The 21872-nt window shown below is 38.9% G+C and overlaps 1 protein-coding gene across 10 annotated transcripts in view; it reads right to left on the bottom strand.

Moving 5' to 3' along the window:
* Positions 1–30: 30 nt before the first annotated feature.
* The window catches only part of LOC137220004 (ferritin, higher subunit-like), a 58044-nt gene continuing 36202 nt past the window's right edge, over positions 31–21872 (bottom strand). For 4 of the 10 annotated variants that reach the window (XM_067729443.1, XM_067729444.1, XM_067729441.1 and 1 more), the window contains 3 exons: positions 10537–11106; positions 9406–9462; positions 2905–5285 (listed from right to left, as the gene is read on the bottom strand). In XM_067729443.1, coding sequence (XP_067585544.1) covers positions 5076–5285; positions 9406–9462; positions 10537–10746 — 477 coding nt within the window. In that variant the 5' untranslated portion in view covers positions 10747–11106 and the 3' untranslated portion in view covers positions 2905–5075. Of the gene's footprint in view, positions 410–2904; positions 5286–9202; positions 9463–10536; positions 11107–21872 lie in introns of those variants that run through there. The other 6 variants (XM_067729450.1, XM_067729448.1, XR_010941409.1 and 3 more) reach the window with 6 other exon arrangements.

Raw genomic sequence — 21872 nt, forward strand, 5'->3', positions numbered from 1 at the left:
TTGGTCCTTCTGACCCCATTCATCGGTGCTACTTCAGTTCCTTACCCCTTCCCTTCTGACCCTGGGCGGTGAAATCCTCTTTCTCCGGCTGGTCCGCGGCAAGTGGCACTCGAACAGGAAGCGTGAAGGCAATTAAAAGAAAAAGAAAGTGCAGGTAAGAGAACCCTTATGCAAAATATGTGTGGCCACCAGTAAAAGTGAAACTAATAGAGGCATAAGGCAATAGTCAGAAGTAAAATAAGATGGGGCAAAAGGCTCAAAGGAGTGTGAATTATTTGCTCAGGTTTTACTTTCCATGCTTAAAGCTCGGGGTAATAAAGTTTCTACCTTCACAGTTGACTGAATTTTTACAGCATATCCATGGTGTATCTCCCTGGTTTCCTGATGGCGGCTCTGTTGACATAGAAATCTGGCAGAAAGTTGGAGAAGATTTAAAAAATTATTATGAGGCTCGAGGGCCTACTCATACTCCCTTGCAGCGCACTGTACAAGGAGCAATAAAACGAGGAGAAGATCCTATTTTCTGTTGTCCCGTCATAGAAAGACCTGATCCTAATAATCCTCAACAAGCTACTAGGGAGCATCAGGCTCTCCCTTCTAAAGTTTTGAAAGATTGAAAATCTGCCTGTTCTCAATATGGGCCCACTGCTCCTTTTACTGCTGCTATGGTTGACAGGAGAAGCTCTTCCCCCGGCTGATTGGAAGTCTATTGCACGAGCTTGTTTAAATGGTGGAGATTATTTAATATGGAAGTTTGATTTTTATGAACGGGCTGCTGAACAAGCAGAAAAGAATGCTGCCCATAATATTGCAGTTGATTATCATATACTGATTGGGAAGGACAATATATTTCTTTACAAGATCAATTAACTTATCCCTTTGTTGCTTATCCTCAAATAAATCATTTGGCATTACAAGCCTGGAGGAAATGACCTTCTACACACAAAACTGAGGATCTTTCAACAATTAGACAGGGACCTGATGAACCATATGCTGATATTGTAGATAGGTTGTCACAGGCGGTGGGGAGACTCATTGTGGACGGACTCACTGGTACAATTGTAGTTAAGCAGCTTGCTTTTGAGAATGCTAATAATGCGTCTCAGGCTGCGATTCGACCTTGGAGAAAACAGGGAACATTGGAGGATTATATTCGCCTTTGTGCAGACATTGGGCCTGCTTATATACAGGGTGCTGCTATGGCTGCAGCATTAACTAAAGTGGGGTTTAAAAACAATCAAAAGAAAACAAAGACTTGTTTTAAATGCGGAAAGGCAGGTCATTTTGCTAGAGAATGTAGATCTTTTAATTCTAACCCTAGTCCTTCCTTCCCTACTCAGAAACCTCCAGATGGTCAGAAAATCCCTGGTTTATGCCCTAAATGCAATAGGGGAAAACACTGGGCACAAGATTGTTGCTCAGTGGCCCACAATGATGGGACACCACTGTCAGGAAACTCCTCCCGGGGCCTTCCCCGGCCCCAACAAATAATAAGGGCAGTGTCTGTGTATCCTCCTCAAATTATCAATCAGACGTTAACCAAAAACAAAAACATACAATATCCTTGCTCTCCAGAGCAACACCAGGAAGCGCAGGACTGGAGCTCAGTACCTCCGCCCGCTATGTATTAACTCCTGAAATGGGTCCTCAGGCCCTCTCTATGGGCATCTATGGACCTTTACCCAAGGGTTTGATGGGACTATTATTGGGAAGAAGTAGTGTCACCATGAAAGGTTTAACTATTATACCAGGAGTCATAGATTCTGACTATGAAGGAGAAATAAAAGTCATGGCACAAACTATTAAAAACATAATAACTATTTCTTCTGGTGATAAAATTGCACAATTGCTACTTTTGCCCTTTGTACCTCATGGACAAATTTTACAACATCAAAAGAGAGAAACAAAGGCTTTGGATCATCTAATGCTGCCTACTGGATTCAGAAGATAGGGAAAGAACGTCCAGAAATGAAATGAACCATTAATGGAAAGGTTTTTTCAGGTTTGTTAGACACTGGAGCTGATGTCTCTGTTATGACGCAGGTACACTGGCCTAAACATTGGCCCATTAGTCCTACTATTACAGAACTTCAAGGAATAGGACAAAGTTCTTCTCCTATGCAAAGCAGTCAGTTATTATTATGGCAAGATAGTGAGGGCCATTCAGGATACTTCCAGCCTTATGTTTTGCCTGGGCTGCCTTTAAACCTCTGGGGCCGAGATATATTAAAAGAAATGGGAGTATTACTTTATAGTCCAAATTCCCAAGTCTCTAATATGTTGTTGGATCAAGGATTTCTTCCCACAAAAGGGCTGGGAACAAATCAACAAGGAACTGTCTATCCTATTGATGTGAAAATAAAAAATGATAGACAAGGTTTGGGTTTTTCTTAGGGGCCTTGGATTCTCCTCCACTCACTGCTGATCCAATTACTTGGCTGACTGATGACCCTGTATGGGTGGACCAATGGCCCCTCACAAAGGAGAAATTAGAAGCTGCAGAACAATTAGTACTGGAACAATTAGGGCATTTAGAAATTTCCTGTAGTCCTTGGAATACTCCTATTTTTATTATCAAGAAAAAATCTGGAAAGTATAGGTTATTACAGGATCTAAGAGCTGTTAATAAAACTATGCTAACAATGGGAGCTCTTCAACCAGGCCTACCCTCTCCAACAGCCATACCACACAATTATCACCTTTTAGTTATAGATTTAAAAGATTGTTTTTTCACTATTCCTTTGTTTCCTGAAGATAGAAAACATTTTGCTTTTAGCTTGCCTTCCTTAAATTTTAAAGAACCCATGAGGAGATTTCAATGGAAAGTATTGCCTCAGGGCATGGCAAATAGTCCTACATTATGCCAAAAATATGTGGCTCAGGCCTTGACTCCTGTGAGAAAAAGGTTTCCATTGTTATATCTCATACATTATATGGTTGATATACTTTTAGCCACTGATAATATTTCTTTATTAGAGACTGCTTTTCAATTCTTACAACAGTCCTTACAATCATTTGGCTTGGTCATTGCCTCAAAAAAAATTCAAAGACAATCTCCATTTTTATATTTGGGGAAATATATTGATAACACTACTATTAGGCCTCAAAACCTGCAAATTCGAGTTGATAATTTAAAAACATTAAATGATTTTCAAAAATTACTTGGAGATATTAATTGGCTAAGGCCTTCCTTAAAACTTACTACTGCTCAATTACAGCCTTTGTTTGATATTCTTAAAGGTGACTCAGATCCTTCTTCTTCACGCTCTATGACTCCAGAAGGGTTTCAAGCTTTACAAATAGTCAATAGATCTATCAGTTCTACACAATTAACTAGAATTCATACTCACCTTCCAATTTTCTTAATAATTTGTCCAACTCCTCATGTGCCTACTGCCGTCTTATGGCAAACTGTTGGAATTATTGAATAGATTCATATGAAAACTACACCCTCTAAAGTTATTAACCCTTATTATGAACTTATTAGTAATTTAATAATGCAAGGTAGAACTAGATGCTTACAACCTATAAGTATAGAACCTTCTCAAATTATTATCCCTTATTCAGTTAGTCAACAAAATTGGCTTTTTCAACATAGTAATGAATGGGGTCTTGCTCTTGCAGGATTTTCAGGTACCTTGGAATGCCATTACCCTGCTGATAAATTGATCCAATTCAGCAAACTTAACTCATATCTTTCCTTCTATAATTAGGCAACAGCCTGTTCCTCATGTACCTTTGGTTTTTACAGACGGTTCTTCTTCAAGAGTGGCTACTGTAATCTTTGATGACGGAACAAAACTCATTAAAGAAACTTCCTTGACTTCAGCTTAACGTGTTGAACTGTTTGCTGTCATTATGGCTTTTAAACATTTGCCTTCTATATCTTTTAATTTGTTTTCTGATAGTAAATATCTTATTAGCTTATTATTTCTTCTGGAGACTGCGACCATAGGACATACTAATGACCCTGAATTATCATCCTCTTTTCGTTTGCTTCAACAGCTTATTCGTTCCCACGATGGTTCTGTTGCAGGTCTGTATATCCGTGCTCATTCTAACTTGCCTGGTCCATTGGCTAAACTTAATGCGACTGCAGATGTTTTAACTCGATCTAAATGTGATCTTTATCCTGTACATTTTCCTCCCAAGAATAGAGTTGAAGTTACTCCTCCTTCTCAATCTCTTTTCCCTAAAGCAGGACATGTCCCAATTTACTGTACTCCTCCTTTCCGTTTGTCATGCTGTCAAGAATGGCTAATGTACTGCATTCATTATCTTCATACTGTTGATACTCATGGTCCATGTCCTGGACACCCTCATATTATGGTAAGTTATGATCAAACTGCTTCACAAGCAGCACAGCAATTGCACACTTTACACCATCAGTCGGCGGCTACATTACACACACAATTTTCCCTTACTCGTGAAGCCGCCTGACAAATTGTTAAGCAATGCCCACAATGCTTACCTCACCTTCCTGTTCCACATTATGTTGTTAATCCTCGTGGATTATTACCTAGACATTTATGGCAAATGGATGTTACTCATATCCCGTCTTTTGGGAAATTACAGTTTGTTCATGTCACTATCGATACTTATTCTGGTTTCCTCTGTGCTACAGCACAGACCGGAGAAGCTACTAAACATGTTATCACTCATTTATTACACTGTTTTGCTTTCATGAACCTTCCCAAAATTATTAAAACAGATAATGGGCCCGCTTACTCTAGTGCTGCTTTTGCAACATTTTGTAATTCATTACAAATTACCCATATTACAGGCATTCCATATAACCCTCAAGGACAAGGTATTATAGAACGTGCAAATAGATCTTTAAAGCTAACTATTGAAAAAATAAAAAGGGGGGAATTGTATAGAACAACACCACATAACCTTATAAATCATGTTCTGTTTATTTTAAATTTTCTCACTGTTGACAAATTTGGCTGCTCTGCAGGGGAAAGGTTGGTGGCTGAGCCAAGATTGGCTTCTCAATCTCCGGAGATCCTCTGGAAAGATCCGTTAACCAGCACTTGGCGTGGTCCTGATCCTATGTTGATTTGGGGACGTGGTCACGTGTGTATCTTTCCCAGATCAGCGCCTGGACCTCGCTGGCTTCCTGAGCACTTAGTCAAGCAAATAGATGACTCACCACAGCTCACAACTAGTTCAGAAGATGAAGAAGCTCTGCATCTCTCCCGAAAATTTGACAGTGTTGATTCAGAAAGAGAAGAAGAAGAGGAGACCACTTGCCAGGACGACTCAAAGGAGTGATGTTCCAACTTGGGGACAAATTAAACAATTGGTTTCACTAGCTCAAGAGTTAGTGAAACAACAGAATAATCCTGTTACACCTGTAACTTTATTTTTGGCTACGTTGGCAACCATTTCATGTGTTCCCTCTGTTAATGCAGCAACTTACTGGGCCTATGTACCTGATCCTCCACCATTACAACCCATATCTTGGTCTGAAGCAGAGTTTCCTGTATTTTACAATGATAACTGTTTATGGGCCTCTTATTGGGAATATAAAACAAATCAATATGTCTGTAAATTATACTAACTGGTTTAGTACCCAACCTGTCTGTCTTAGCCCATTGAATCTGGAAACTGGATGTGTAAAGGCTATTAGTTATGAGCATACAGATGTTTATGAGGGAACGGATCAATCAATTAGTTTGTCAGGCTCTCCAGGCATCCTTCGTTTTACAGGAACCAACATTACTCTTATATGCCCGGCTACCAGCTGACGAGAGGATCTTAAGGATACCGTCATTTGGTATAAAATGGGCAACCTATTAATATTAGAGGTCAAATCTCATACGCCTCACCACTTAGGGATTCCGCTATTACTATAGCCAAGGTTACAGGTGAAGATTCAGGAAATTATTTCTGTATGAAGTGTTTACTTGGAGGACAAGGGATACTTATAGCTGGACATAAGGTTACTATTCTTAACAGAAAATCAAAAAATCAATTTCCTCCTTTTATGACCGTTAACTTTCCTGGATCCACTTTTAACCAAATATGGTGTACTATAGATTATACCAAGAGGTCAATTCTTTTTTTTTTTTTTTTTAAGAGGTCAATTCTTATCTCTTCTATTCCCATCATAGATAGGTTTATCCCATTTCAAAAGAACCGAGATATATGGAAACTAGCTCTAACTTATTCCAATACACCTGTTATAACTTGTGCTGTTTGGTTCTATTAACATTGGTAATTCTTCCAAAGGAGGATATAATATTAGCTGTGTTAATTGTATTTTTAGCAGTTGTATGTTCCCTTCTGCAGGAATGCAATCTGTGCTTATACTAAAGCAACCCATATATGTTATGGTGCCTGTACATCTGAGAGAACCTTGGTATGAAGATACTGGAGTACAGGCATGGGTGGAACTCTCTAAAGCCTTGCAGAGAAGGAGACGCTTTCTTGGGTGGCTAATAGTAAGTTTACTTGCCTCGGCTGCTCTGTCTGCTACCGCGGCTACTGCCGGTCTTGCTCTTTCACAGAGTATTAATCATGCTCACTTTGCTAATCGGTTATCTCAAAATACCAGTCTTGCTTTATCTTTACAAAGTCACATAGATTTACAGATTAGTAACAAGTTAGATGAATTTAAAAACGCAATTTTGGGGATTGGAGATCAGATGGCAGCATTAAAATTGAGGATGCGTTTAGCTTGTCATGCAACGTATACATGGATTTGTGTTACTCCTTAAAAGTACAATGACTGTATTTGGGAATGGGAAAAAGTAAAAATGCATCTGCTGAGTGTTTGGTCAGATAATAATATTAGCCTTGATCTTAAGAAATTAAATGCTGAAATTCAGGATATACAAAATGCACATCTTGATTTTATTTCACCAGAAGATGTAATTCAAACTTTACTGGATCATTTAAAGTGGTTAAACCCTCAGTCTTGGATTACTGGAAGGTTGTCAGGATTTATTACCCTGGCCATAATTTGCCTATTGTTGATAATAATCTTCTCATGTCTGTTTCATATCCTCATGCAACAGTATACTACTCTAGGCACTAAACTACATGGAATTATTTTGCAGCAAAAGTTAAAAAGTAAAAAAGGGGGACCTGTGGGAAGCAGTCAGCCTTGAGAGCAGGCTACAGACATGCCAGGCATGCGGCCGCTGCTCGAAGAGACTGTCCCTACTTGTTCCCCTCCTTGTTCCATTCCATGGGAGATAAATCACCAGGGCCCAGAAATCAGAAAGAATGTAAAATGAGACAAGCAAAGCTGTCTCCCCCCTGCACATCCAGGTTATTTTTGATGATTCTGGGTTTATGGGTTTCCTCCCAGGGAGGTTAACCTTGAGCCGAGACAGTCTGTAGATAATGTAAACCACCATCTGGCAACCTTCCTTTTTCTAGTCTATATAATCTGCCACTGTAGCATAATAAAATTTGCCTTGCAACCATCAGTTGTCTTGGTCCTTCTGACCCCATTCATCGGTGCTACTTCAGTTCCTTACCCCTTCCCTTCTGACCCTGGGCGGTGAAATCCTCTTTCTCCGGCTGGTCTGCAGCACACATGAATATATGTTTTTGTCTTGCTGTACTGCACATATGCTGTCTAGTAACAGATATATTGTCTGCTAGTAGTGTTCTAGATTATGTCTTTCCAAAGCGCTGAGGCAGTGCACCTATTCTGTAGTTGCAGCTGATGCCTGAATGTATCCTAGCTGACAAATTATTGATTAATAAGAACTTGAATTTCTGAAAGATTTGTACTGTTAACCAAAATCTGAGCAAGGAGTCTCAAATGTAATTCTTAACCAGAATTACATGTTAATGAACCATTTAACAGTGTAAATCAAGGAACATCAGTATAAGGATTTCTTTTAATTTATTTTTTACCTGCTTGAAATATCAGTTAAAGTTTGCCAGCTTGGTTGCAGATGAACGGACGTTTGAAGTTCACCAAACTACTTAATGTGGAATAGGATAATAGACTTCCAGCGCCCTCAAGGCTGTGACCTTGCAGCCATTTTACATAGCACATCCTCCTCCTATAGGGATGAACCTTTCCCTGGCCCAAAAAGTAGCAGCTCTGTTGAAGCTTTGCTTATTGTAACAGGCTTTTGTTTCCAGGTTACATGTCTGTGGAAGACTTAATTCTGAATAGAGATATAGATATTACTGGAAACTAATTGTTTTTTCTATTATACCCTGCTTTATCAAAGAAGTAAAACATTTAAATTGTGCTACAGAAATTAAAATGTTGTCTTGCAATCTTTAAACAATAAATGAATGAATTGCCCTTAAAAAAAAAAGAATTAAGCAGTTAAGCTGTTGGTCCCACATCAGACAAATTATCCTTATACCTCCTGTCAATATTGTTAAGAGAGACTGTTATTTTATTAATCCTTATGATCCCGTGATTCTTTCTTTCATGTTTCAGGGCACAGCAGGTGAGAGAATGGATTTGTTAAGCTGGGTGGGTTTATCCTTCTTTTATGCGTTCATTCAATTTTTTGTACACACAGGGCAATAGAAGCTGCTAAAGCAATCATTGCTATTCTGCAAAACAACAAGGCACAGAAGCAGATGTCTTATTTCTGAGATTTCTCCCCCCAGGATTATTATGATTAAAGATCCTTTCCCCCCACTCCCTGGAGAGGACAAGGGGCTGCTCGGTGGAGGTTTTTTAATGACTTGGGGAAAGGCTCAAATATCCCCCCATTATGGTAATCCACCCCAGGGGCAAACCACACAAGAATATTATGTATTTTATTTTTCTATCCTTGCAAAGGTAATACTCAGCTCATTAGAATATGAAAACTATACTGTCAAATTTCAGAATTACATGGATGAAGAAAATCACCAAAGTGGCATCATATCATGTGTGTTATAGTTGTATTTACTATATTGACTATATTAACTATGTTAACAATATACTGTATAACTATATATTGAAAAGGCAAAATGCTGTAACTTATTTCAGAGAAAATAATTATGTTGGCAAACCCCAAATTGTACATTGTAGACAGGTCCTAGGAAAAGAAGATTTAATTCATAGTGGACAAGAGGTTAGCTTCTGTTTTCGGCCATGTGCTATTTCAAGAATTAAACGTCATGAATAATACAGGATATAAGAGCAATAGTCTAAAGACGGAAAAGCACATTTTGATTAGGAAAGAGAATTTAAGGCTTAAGTCATTTTTTTTTAAGGAAAAGTGCCTTATTACTATGAGATAAGAAAATTGTTTCCTTCTTTTCTTCCTTGCTTTCTTCTTCTTTTTTTTAACCTTTTTAATTTTGGATATTTGACCTCTAAGCTGAGATGACTGAAAATGCCTCCTCTGGGCGTCAACCTTTTTGAAAGACTTTTTCCCCCTCCCTAAGGGCTGTTTGTCTCTTGGAGGCATTGTCTACATTACTCACCAAGAGGCAAGCATTGGTCCTTGCGCTAAATGCTGACATCTCCTGATAAGAGGGAAGCTGCAAAGTAGAAGAAGGTCAATATGTTGACATTGGTCTCAAGCACATTGATGTACATTTGTGTATTGGGGAAGGGGAGTGAAGCTTGACAGTGGGCCAGTGGGGAGGGGTAAATATTTTGTGATGCTGTCTGCCTATGGGCTTATAAAGTTTACAGCTGCATTAGGAGGACAAGCATTACCATTAGCATGAAAAGTAGGGCAGACCTCAGTTGCAAAAGCTTCTAGCCATACACATAGGGCAATACGTAAATGATACACCTTATTGCATTCACCTATTCACCCTCCCCTGTTCACACTAATTGGAAATTTCAATCCATTTCAGAGAAGTAACACAACTATCAGTCATTTTCCCTGGCACGAATCTTCCAGGAGGAAGAAAATGGAATACACCTAGCAACAGAGCTCACGCACTAGTCCATGTGTCTTAGATTTAATATCTCATCACTAGCTGGATTGAAGCCAAGAGGTGGTTCACAAAGTTGCTGCACATTAGAATCACCTGGGGAACTCTGAGACCTCCCCGTGCCCAGGCTCCTCCCTAGACCTACTGAATCAAAATCTCTGGGGCTGGGACCCAGACAACAATGTTTCTCTTAAAAGCTCTTTAGGTAATTCAAACGAGCAGAAAAACTTGAGAACCAGCCCAATAACGGGAACAAACTTATTTCACACAGATAAAGTGGGGCAATTCATATGTTAAAAGAACATGAATATATATATATATAGGTATATATATATACCTATATATATATTTCTTTTTTTCTCTTTATTCTGTTTGTGTTTCAAATAGGCTTTTTGTTTTTCTTCTGCAAAAAGCGTTATTGTTTCCATTTGGTCCAAGGCTTGGGAGAGGGTTCTAGGGCAGTTACAAAGCTGCCTAGTCGCTGCAGAGCGGGGCATCAAGCAGAAGCTCTGACGCCAGAGGGGTTCCTCAGAGGCCGCTGGACTTCAGAGACTCCTGTTTGTGCTCGAGGGTGAGCCTTTCAAAGAGATACTCGCCCAGCACAGCCTGCGGACCAGCCAGCCTGCAGAGGTTGGTCAGGTGGTCACCCATCTTCTTGATGAGTTTCACCTGCTCCTCCAGGAAGTGGCTCTCCAGGAAGTCACAGAGGTGGGAGTCTCCGCGGGCGGAACCCAGGGTGCGCAGACCCGATAGTGCCTGGTTCAGGTCTTTCTCCCTAAGAATGGCGGCTTCCACAGCGTCCTGGGTTTTACCCCACTCATCTTGAGAAGGCTTCCGCGCATCCTGGAAGAGGGCGCGGCCACAGCACTGGTTTTGCATTTTCAAGAGACGCTGGGCGCCCTCACACTTCTCCTCAGCCAGTTGGCGAAAAATGTGGCCCACACTGTCCAGAGTTCCATTGTTGCTGTCGAAATAGAAGCTCAGAGAGAGGTAAGTGTCCCCAGATGCATGTTAAACAGGCAGTGGACGGCGGCCTCCACCTCGATGGAATAATTCTGAAGAACCTGGGAACTCGTGGTTGATCAGTGATAAGGAACTAAGCTCAAAAACCGGTGTTGGCCTGTCCTGGAGGCTGAGGATAGCTGAGTGGCTGATTCCAAAGGTTGCGACAGGAAGAAAGGTTGGAGGGTGGTCGGGGGCTGGAGCAAGGAGTGTCCCTGGGTCTGTTCATTCCAAACACTGTTGAAGCAAAAGACAGAACTGCAGCACTGCTGAGCGCACTGCCTCAAATAGGCTTTGATATAAATGAACAAGAAGTCCAAGCAAGGACAAAACTTACCCTTCCCCCCACCAAAATAGCTGGCGATACTAGAATCTAGACCTGGGAAGGGATTCTTCCATTACTTTCTTAACATTCCAAGCCACTAGAGCAGTGGTTCTCAAAGTATGGTCACCTTGTAACCAAGCAGAACCCTATGGGGCCTTCCTAGGACAGACCCATCGCCCATATCCTCTGCTGTAGTTCCTCTCTGAAGTACTCAGATAATAGTATCTCAGGCATGTTTCTTGAGTTTTAAGATGCTAAAAACCACCACCCAATGGAAGAAATTAACTCCTTGATGATCGTGAGCACATAGCGCCCAGACCTTCTGGCACCTAAGGATGGATAATGTTACCTGCCCTGTGGCCTCAACATCAACCAATCAGAGGATTGTGCATGAGCTGATCACATTCCCTGGGACGCCCCTCCCTCACCTGGCCTTTAAAAATGCTTTGCTGAAATCCTTTGGAGATTTCAGGGTGTTTTGGAACATGGGCCACCCCTCTCCTTGCTCGATCCTGCAATAAACCTTTCTCTGCTCCAGACTCCAACCTTTAGGTTTGTTTGGCCTCACTGTGCTTCAGACACATGAACCTGTATTCGGTAACAACCTGACCAGCTTTACCAGCATCCCCTGATAATGTGTCAGATATTCAAGTTTTAGGGCCCTGTCCCAGCCCTATGGAATCAGCAACTCTGGTGGGGCTCAGTGATCTCTGTTATAACAGGCCCTCCAGATGATTTTTATTCACCTTAAAGTTTGAAAATATCTGCATTGTCAGCTGGCCAAAGCATCCACCAGCAGGTGAAGGGGAGTGGCGCCTGGAAAAGATAGGGACCAGCCAAGGCAAGTACAGCAGCATTTGCCGTGGTAGTAACGGAGAATGCCTTTTCTCCACTGGTTGGCACAGCCTAGGATCTGGGAGCAGTGGCAGGGTTATTTAGGATGCTTTACATTTCAGTGTAGAGTGACCGCTGTCCTGGTTTGCCAGGGACTTCCCCTGTGTGAGCACTTAAAATCTCATCCTGGCAAACCCCTTAGCCCTGGGTTTGAAAAACTTAGGGAATAACATGAAATGTAGGGGAAACATGATCTAGGTTTTGGGCAAGTCACAAGTGCTAATTAAAGCTAAGCAAGTATGGACAACATCTAGCGTTCTTTAGCCCTTTGCGGGGAGGTAAATCTGATTGGGTGAAAGGACTTATTGTTAAGAGATCTTTGTAGAAACATCCCCTTCTGCTTAGTCCACTGGTTCTCAGTTCTGGCTAGACATTGGCATCGTCTGAGGAGATTTAAAATGATTTTATTGGTCTAGGATGACCAACCGTCAGTGTGAGGGTTTTTTAAAAGTGCTTCAGATGATTCTAATGCGCAACCAAATTTAGGTGCCACTGCTTAAGCTTTTGAACCGCTGCTACATATTTTCACCTCATCTTCCTATGAGAATATCCAACTGTAGTTGAGGTTTGTTTTTTTTTCTTTTTCTTTTTTTAACTGTCTTATTATAAGATTAACTGTCTTAAATAAGGTTGAAGGTACAGAAAATCTTGCTAGTCCATCTGGTATAGCTGGATACTTAGAATAATATCGTTAAGATATATACCATTTAAATATTGTGACTGGCCTTTTTTTTTGAAATCAACATATGCATTGAATTAGTATGATCTCTTTTGAGGTCGTCATGTTGGGGAGCTATACCTCTAATCTGCTGCCATTGCTAAATATCTGGACACCTCTTATTAGGAATTGCTTTTAAAAATCTTTAGGGATTAAAACCAAGATTGCTGTATTATTTTTACTGGGACCACAAAAACCTCACAGAGTTCCCCCGCTGTACCTTCTACCCCCACTCTAACCCTTGGCAACTTCTAATCTGTTCTCCGTCTCCACAGTTTTGTTATTTTAAGAATAATATGTAAACATAATCATGAATTACTTAATCTTCGGAGATTGGCTTTTCAAAATTTTTCCCTCGGCATCATTCCCCTGAAGTTCATTTCAATTTTTGCATATATTAATAATTTGTTCCTTTTTGTTCGGTAGTATTCTATCATAAGATTTTATCACAATTTGTTTCAACATTCATCCACTGAAAGACATTTGGGTAGTTGCCAGTTTTTGGCTATTATAAATAAAACTGCTATGAACATTTATGTGTAAGTTTCTGTGGGAACTTAATTAAGTTTTTGTTTCTTTTGGATAAATGCTCAAGAGTACAATTACTGCATTGTAGGGTGAATCTACTTTTAGGATTAAAAGAGACTGTCAAGCTGTTTCTCAGAGTGGCTAAACCATTTTATTTTCCCACCAGTGATGTGATATAATTTTTCTACGTACTCACCAGCATTTGATGTTGTCACTATACTTTAATTTTAGTTGTTCTCTGACATCTCATTATGGTCTTAATTTGCATTTCCCTAATGGCTAATGATATTGAGCATCTTTTCATGTGCTTCTTTGCCATGTGTATATTCTTTTCCATGAAATGTCTGTTCCTGTCTTCTGCCTATTTTCTAGTTGGATTTTTTTAAGTTGTTTGGAGAGTTCTTTGTATATTATAGATACAAGTCATTTGTCTCATATGGGATTTTCAAATATGTTTTCTCACTGTGTAATTTGAGTTTTCATCCACTTAAAAGGATCTTCTATGAAGCATTTTTAACTCATTTTGATGAGATCCAATTTATCAGTTTTTGCTTTTATTGATCATACTTTTGGTGTCAAGTCTAAGAATTATTCCCCTAGTTCTAGATGCCAAACATTTTCTCCTATTTGTTTTTCTAAAAATGTCCTGCTTTTATATTTAAGATTATGATCCACTTTGATTTAATTTTTGTGTAAGGTGTGGAGGTTAAGGTTCATTTTTTGTTTGTTTTTGTCGAGGGATGTCCAACTGTTTCAGTACCATTTTTTGAAGTCTATTCTTCCTTGATAGCTTTTGCACTGCTGTCAAAAACAAGTTAAATGTATTTATGTCAGTCTATTTCTGGGTTCTCTATTCCATTCCATTGATCTATGTATCTACCCTCCATCATTACTGCAAAATCTTGAAATTGGGTAGATTAATTCCTCCCATTTTAATCTTCCTTTACAAATTATTTTAGCTATTCTTCAGCCTCTTCTTACCACATAAATCTTAGAATAAGCTTGTCTATATCCACAAAAACCTTGAGGGCATTTTAAGAGTAATTGTGTTAAGCTTCTTGTCTTGGGGAGAATTGACATCTTTATTATGTTGTGTTTTCTAATCCATAAACAAGGTATGTCTCCCTATTTGTTTGGGACTTTTTAATTTTTCTTCATCAGCATTTTGCAATTTTCAGTATAGAGGTCCTATAAATGTCTTATTGGGCTTATATTTAAGTATTTATTTAAGTCAGTTGTAAATGGCATCACATATTTTTATTTAAGCTTCTACACATTTGTTATTAATATATAATTTGATAAAATTGTGGTGATCTTGTACTCTAAATCATTTACAAACTAATATTATTTCTCAAGCTTTTTGTGAATTCCTTGGTATTTTCTCCATTTAGATTATCATCTCATCTTCAGATACAACTTTACTTCTCCTTATGCAATATAATAGGATATATTACTATTCAACATTCAGTAGGATATGTTCCTTCCTATTCAACATAGTAGGAATAGTCCTTTTATCTTTTAAATAAACTTTTTAAAACTTTAACTTTTAAATTTATGTATTTATTTATTTTTGCTTTATTTTCTTACTAGAACCTCCAGTAATATATTTAATAAAAGTGGTGAGAGCAGATATCGGTGCCTTGTTTCTGATCTTACAGAGAAAGCATCCAGTCTTTCACAGTTAAATATAATGTCGGTATAGGTTGTTTGTAGATCATCTTTATGAGTTTCAGTATGTTCCTTTTCTATTCCTAGTTTGCTTGAAGTTTTTTTTCTTCTTTTTTTAAAATCATGAATGGGATTGGATTTGGTCAAATGCTTTCTCTGCATTAATGGATAGGATCACATGACTTTTCCCCCTTAATCTATTAGATATGGTGGATTACATTGTTTAATTTTCAAATATTTAACCAACTTTGCATAACTGGAATAAATACCACTTGGTCATGGTATACTATTCTTTTTATATATTTCTGGATTTAATTTGCTAATATTTGGCTGAGGATTTTTACAGCCAATTTCATAAAAAATATTGGTCTGTAGTTTTCTTCTTTCTATACTATCCCTGTCTGGTTTTGGTATCAAGGTAATACTGGCTTCATAAAATTAATTAGGAACTGTTCCCTCTACTTCTGTTTTTTATCAAATCATGTAAAGTTGGTGTTAATTCTTTAAGTCTTGGGTAAAAGTGAAACATCTAAGCCTGAATATTTCTTTTGGGAGTTTTTAAATGAAAAATCCATGTTTCTAATGGTTACAGGAAAATTGAGATTATCTATTTCATCTTGGCTGAGTTTTGGTAGTTTTGGGTGTAGAAGCATTGGCCCATTTCATCTACATTTTTGAATTTGTAGTGTAGACTTGTTCATAATAACTTGTCCCTCATTAACCTGCAGGATATGTCATGGTATCCCTGGTTGCATTTCTGATATCTGTGATTTGTACCATCTCTCTTTTTATCTTTATCAGTCTTGCTAGATCTTTATTGATTAGATTGTTTATTTCAAAGAACCAGCCTTTTGTTTCATTGATTCCCCCCCATTTTCCTGTTTTCAGTTTCATGGATTTCTGTTTCATCTTTATTATTTCCTTCTTTCTGCTTGTTTAGTGTTTTTCCCTCTTCCTTTTTTACTATTTTAATATAGAAAATTAGATTATTGCTTTGAATTATTTTCTTTCCCAATTTAGTGCTATGAACTTCCCTTTCAGCATTGCTTTCACTTCATTCCGCAAACTTTGATCTGTTATATCTCCATTTTCTTTTATTATATGCATTTAAAAATTTTTCCTTGATGCTGTCTTTTTTACCCATGAGTTATTTGGAATTGTGATGTTTAGTTTTCATGTGATTGAAGATTTTCCTGTTGTCTTTCTCTTATTGATTTCTAGTCTGATTCCATTATGGCTACAGAACATACTCTCTATGATTTTAATTCTTTTAAATCTGCTAATGTTTTTTTATCGCCCAGTATATGGTATATGAGTGAATGTTCCATGGACACTTGAATATGTATTCTGTTCTTATTGAGGGTGTTCTTTAAATGTCAGTTATATCCTGCTGATTGATGCTGTTTTCAGTTCTTCCATATCCTTGCTGATTTTTCTCTCTGGTAGTTCTATAAATTGCTGTGTTGAAGTCTCAAATAATAATTGTGGATTTAAAACTTTCTCCTTTAACCTTTTTCAGTATTTGCTTCATGTATTTTGAAGTTCTGTTGTTTGGTGCACACACATTTACTATCACTAGGTCATCTAGGTGGATTATTCCTGTTATCTTTATGTAATGACCCTCTTTGCCCCTAATTATTTCCTTTGCTCTGAATTCTACTTTATCTGATGTTAATATAGCCATTCCTGCTTTTTCTGATTAATGTTCACATGATATATCATTTTCATCCTTTTACGTTGAACTACCTATATCATGATGTTTAAAGTAAGCTTCTTATAGACAGTATATAGTTGGACCATGCTTGCGATTTTTTAATCTACTCTTCCAATCTCTGTCTTTGACTTGGTTATTTAGATCATTTACAGTAAATGTAATTATTGCCATGTCAAAGATTTGGTCTACCGTGTTATTTTTTGTTTTGTCTTTTACCTTAGTTTCTCAATCCTGTGTTTCTCTTATTTTGCCTTCTTATGGGTTTTACTTAAACATTTTTTAATAAGTCCATTTTAATTTAATTTATTTAGAATCATTTGTGTATACTGTTTGTATAGTTTTCTTAGTGGTTGCTTTTGGCATTACACTATATGTATGTAACTTATCATAGCCTACTGGAATCAGTGTTTTATTACTTCAAGTGAAGTTTCAAAATTTTACTTCCATTTAGGTCTCTTAATATTTCCCAGTTTTAAAGTATGATTTTTTGTAGTATTTCCTTTCTCTACATTGAGAACCACATCAGGTGGTGTCATCATTTTTGCTTTGACAATCATAGAGAATTTAAGAAACTCATGAGGCTAATGATAGTCTCTTGTATTTACCCCATTTGTTTTCACCCATCCCATTGTTCCCCTTTTCTTTCTGAAGTTCCCAGTCTTCTGTTATTGTTTATGTTTTCATAACAGTAGGTGATACCTTGGATTTCCAGTGCCATTGGATATGAGTTTCAGGAAACACTGAGCCTGGCTCACTTAATGCTACTGAGTTGGAGGGTTTGTATATTTTGGGCCTGTTGGCACAGCAGATGCTACCAGATTAGACTAATGTTGATGGGACTAGTGCCACAGGAGGATGGGTTCCCATTCAGGCTATGCTGCTGCTATAGTAGATCAAGTCCCCCTCTACCCCAAGTGTGGGGCAGTGACCTGCTGCTGTCACTGCTTTGTATTAGGCTGCTTTTGCCTCCAGTGTGTGGTGGGATCCCTTGGAAGCTACTGCTGCTGCTGTCAATCACAAGGTTAAATTCATTTCAGAAATACTTAAGTATAAATATATAGCCTGGCTCTTGTAGGACCTCTGTATTTTTTTTATGGCTTTCATACAAATTACCCCAAATTTAGTGACTCAAAACAATGTAAATTTATTACCTTACAAGTCTGACATTGGTCTCAATTGAGTAAAGTAAAAGTGTTGGCAGGATCGACAGATGAATGGATAAAGATGTGGCACATATATACAAAGGAATATTACTCAGCCATAAAAAGAAATGAAATTGAGTTATTTGTAGTGAGGTGGATTGACCTAGAGACTGTCATACAGAGTGAAGTAAGTCAGAAAAAGAAAAACAAATACCGTATGCTAACACATATATATGGAATCTAAAAAAAAAAGAAAAATTGGTTATGAAGAACCTAGGGGCAGGGCAGGAATAAAGACACAGCCATAGAGAGTGGACTTGAGGACACAGGGAGGGGGAAGGGTAATCTGGGATGAAGTGAGAGAGTGGCATGGACATATATACACTACCAAATGTAAAATAGATAGCTAGTGAGAAGCAGCCACAAAGCACAGGGAGATCAGCTCTGTGCTTTGTGTCCACCTAGAGGGGTGGGATAGGGAAGGGAGGGTGGTAGGGAGATGCAAGAGGGGGGAGATATGGGGATATATGTATATGTATAGCTGATTCACTTTGTTATGAAGCAGAAACTAACACACCATTGTAAGGCAATTATACTCCAATAAAGATGGTTAAAAAAGAAAAAAGAAGTGTTGGCAGAGCTACATTCTTTTCTGGAGGCTCTTATGGGTGTTTCTGTTCCCTGGACTTTATCTGCTTCCAGCAGTCACTTGTAGTCCTTGACTCAGAGTCCCCTTTCTCCACCTACAAAACCCAAAATGCTGCATCTCTCTGATTCTGCTTCTATTAGGACATCTCTCTCTTTCTCTTTCTACAGTTGGGAATGGTTTTCTGCTTTTAAGGACTCATGCAATTAGATTTGTTCCATGAGGTAATCCAGGATAATCTTTCTATCTCAAGGTCTATAACTTCAGTCATATCTGCAAAGTCCTCTTTACCATGTAAGGTAAGATATTAATAGGTTCTAGGGATTAGGGTGAAGGCATTTTTAGGAGCCATTATGCTGCCTCCCACACCCTTAACAAGTGACCTTGAGAAAATTACTGAGATTTTTAAAGCCTTACTTTCCTCAAACATAAAATGAAAAGAAAGATAACTAGTTAATACCATGAAAGTGAAATAGTATATATGAAATGAACTAATTCAAAAATAAGATTTCTTCTTTTTCTTTATGATTTACATTATTCTCAGAGTTCAGTTACTTGAAGAGTTACTTTTTTTTTAAACAGAACTAAGGACTTTCAGGGTTCAGGTGCTGTAAGATTGTCTGAATTATCTGAGTAGCAATTAGCTAAGCACAGGTGTAAAGCATCTGATTTACTCCCTGGTGTTCTTTATCTTCTCATCCCACTAAATCCATATCCCTTGTCTAGCTCCAGCCAGTAGAGTCCGAGCTTGTTTTACTGTTTAATTAAAGTTCAATTTAAATTCTCTCTACATCTCCAGTTTCTCAGCCCTGGTTGCATATTATAATCACCTGGGGAGATTTCAAGCCCTACTGATGCCAAAGTTTTACCCATCATGGATATTTGAGGAGGGACCTGGAATGAAATGCCCTAGCTTATGGTTTTTGGAGCCAAATCATAGTCTACATTGAGCCAAATCATTTGCGAGATCACCTCTAAAAAGGAATTTATCTGTGGTGACTAATGCTCTTCCTTTGTCGGTATGCTTGTCCCTCTTTGGGGGAAAAAAGAAGGGGAAAAAACCCCCAGCAGTTGGGCTCCTTGAATTACAACCTGATGCTGTGGAATTAGTGTTGGCTCAGAGCGCACATCTTCGGATACCCATTCTCTCTCCTGCTTCCTTGCATGAGCTTATATCCTTGGGCAGTTTTTCATCCACCACCCTGTTTTGATTCCAATCTTAGCAAGTAAAGTCTCCCCTTAATGAAACAGCATTTCATGAGACTTACTGGGAGCATAGGTCTGTTCCAGACCTATCCTATGTTAGCTAAAGCAGATATAAGTGATGTATTTTTGGCATTCATCCTTGTGGGTTGGAGAGAAAAGATAGAATTTTATCCTTTAGGTGTCATCTGACTGGGCAAATGGACTCTTTCCCTCTACTGCCTACCGTGTAAAAAACTGAGGGTGTTACCTCTAGAAGGTATCTTCTAGGTATCAAAATAGTTCAGATAAGTCATATTTCTCAGTAAAAGGTGACAAAACTATGGCTTAGGTGGTGAATTTTCCATGTCAATTTGTCTGGGCCACCATGCCCAGTTATTTGGTCAAATATTATTCTGGATATTTCTGTGATGGTGTTTTTGTGTTTTTTTAAATTTTTATGTTTTATTTATATTTTTGGCTGCATTGGGTCTTCGTTGCTGCACGTGGGCTTTCTCTATTTGCAGCAAGTGAGGACTACTCTTTGTTGTGGTGCGCGGGCTTCTCATTGCGGTGGCTTCTCGTTGCAGAGCATGGGCTCTAGGTGCACGGGCTCAGCAGCTGTGGTGCACAGGCTTAGTTGCTCCATGGCGTGTGAGATCTTCCCAGACTAGGGCTCAAACCTGTGTCCCCTGCATTGACAGGCGGATTCTTAACCACTGTGCCACCAGGGTAGTCCCTGTGATGGTGTTTTTGGATGAAATTCATATTTAAATTGGTGGCGGACTTTGAGTAAAGCAGATTATCCTCCATAATATGCATGGGCCTCATCCAATCAGTTGAAGCTCTTAATAAAACAAAGACTGACCTCCCTGTCGCAAAAAGGAATTCTGCCAGAAGACTTACAGAAATTGAACTGCAAGTCTTCCTAGAGTCTCTAGACAGGCTAACCTGCAGATTTTGAATTTACCAAGCCTCTATTATTGTGTGAACCAATTGTTTAAAATCTCTCTCTCTCTTTCTCTATCTTTATATAGATATGGATATAGATCTAGGCATCAATATCGATATCTAGATCTATATCTATCAGTATATATGGGCACATTGTATACACATGCTGTTGGTTCTGTTTTTCTGGAGAACCTTGACTAATACAGTGGCCCATATAAATAAAAGGATGAACCCAAGTTCACCCAGGTAGAAAGTAGTACAATGAGAACTGGAACTTAAGGCCTCATGACTCATTCAGCTGTGAACACTGACCCAGAACTGGAGTCCACACACTCTGGCCCTGATCAGATCTCGCTTGACTCCTGGTTTTGTACATAACATTTTGCTTGAACACAGCCGCACTCATTCATTAACGTATTGTGCATGGCTGTTTCTGTGCTACAGCAGCAGATGGGCAGTTGCAACGGAGACGTATGGTACAGAAAATCCAAAATATTTACTATCTGACCCTGTACAGAAAAGATCTGCTGACGCTTGCTCTAGGATGCCATCTGATTTCTGATAGCACCGAGGAGAATAATTCATGCACATTGGGATAGATTGTTAATCTCATGTCCTCCTTAGGTCAAAGATCTCTTAAATGCTCACCCTTGCAATAGCCAGCTTGGGGAGCACTGTCTGAGGATGCAGAAATATTTCTTGCCAGATCTTTCCAATCCACACTGCTCCCTGACTATGGTTCTTAAATCCTAATTTTAAAAAAATTTTTTATTGGAGTATAGTTGATTTACAGTGTTGTGTTAGTTTCAGGTGTACAGCAAAGTGAATCAGTTATACATATACATATATCCACTTTTTTTTTTCTTTTTTCGGTACGCGGGCCTCTCACTGTTGTGGCCTCTCCCGTTGTGGAGCACAGGCTCTGGACGCGCAGGCTCAGTGGCCATGGCTCACGGGCCCAGCCGCTCCGCGGCATGTGGGATCTTCCCGGACCAGGGCACAAACCCGTGTCCCCTGCATCGGCAGGCAGACTCTCAACCACTGCACCACCAGGGAAGCCCCAATTTTATTTTTTTTTAGAGTCTTTTCCAAATAGCCCATTACAGAGTTTTGATGGAGTTCCCTGTGCTAATAAGAAGAGCAGGTTCTTATTAGTTATCTATTTTATGTATAGTAGTGTGTATATTTCAGTCCCAATCTCCCAAGTTAGCCTCCCCGCCACAATCCCCTGGTAA

Source organism: Pseudorca crassidens, chromosome 2 (genome assembly GCF_039906515.1).
Source record: "Pseudorca crassidens isolate mPseCra1 chromosome 2, mPseCra1.hap1, whole genome shotgun sequence".
NCBI lineage: Eukaryota > Metazoa > Chordata > Mammalia > Artiodactyla > Delphinidae > Pseudorca > Pseudorca crassidens.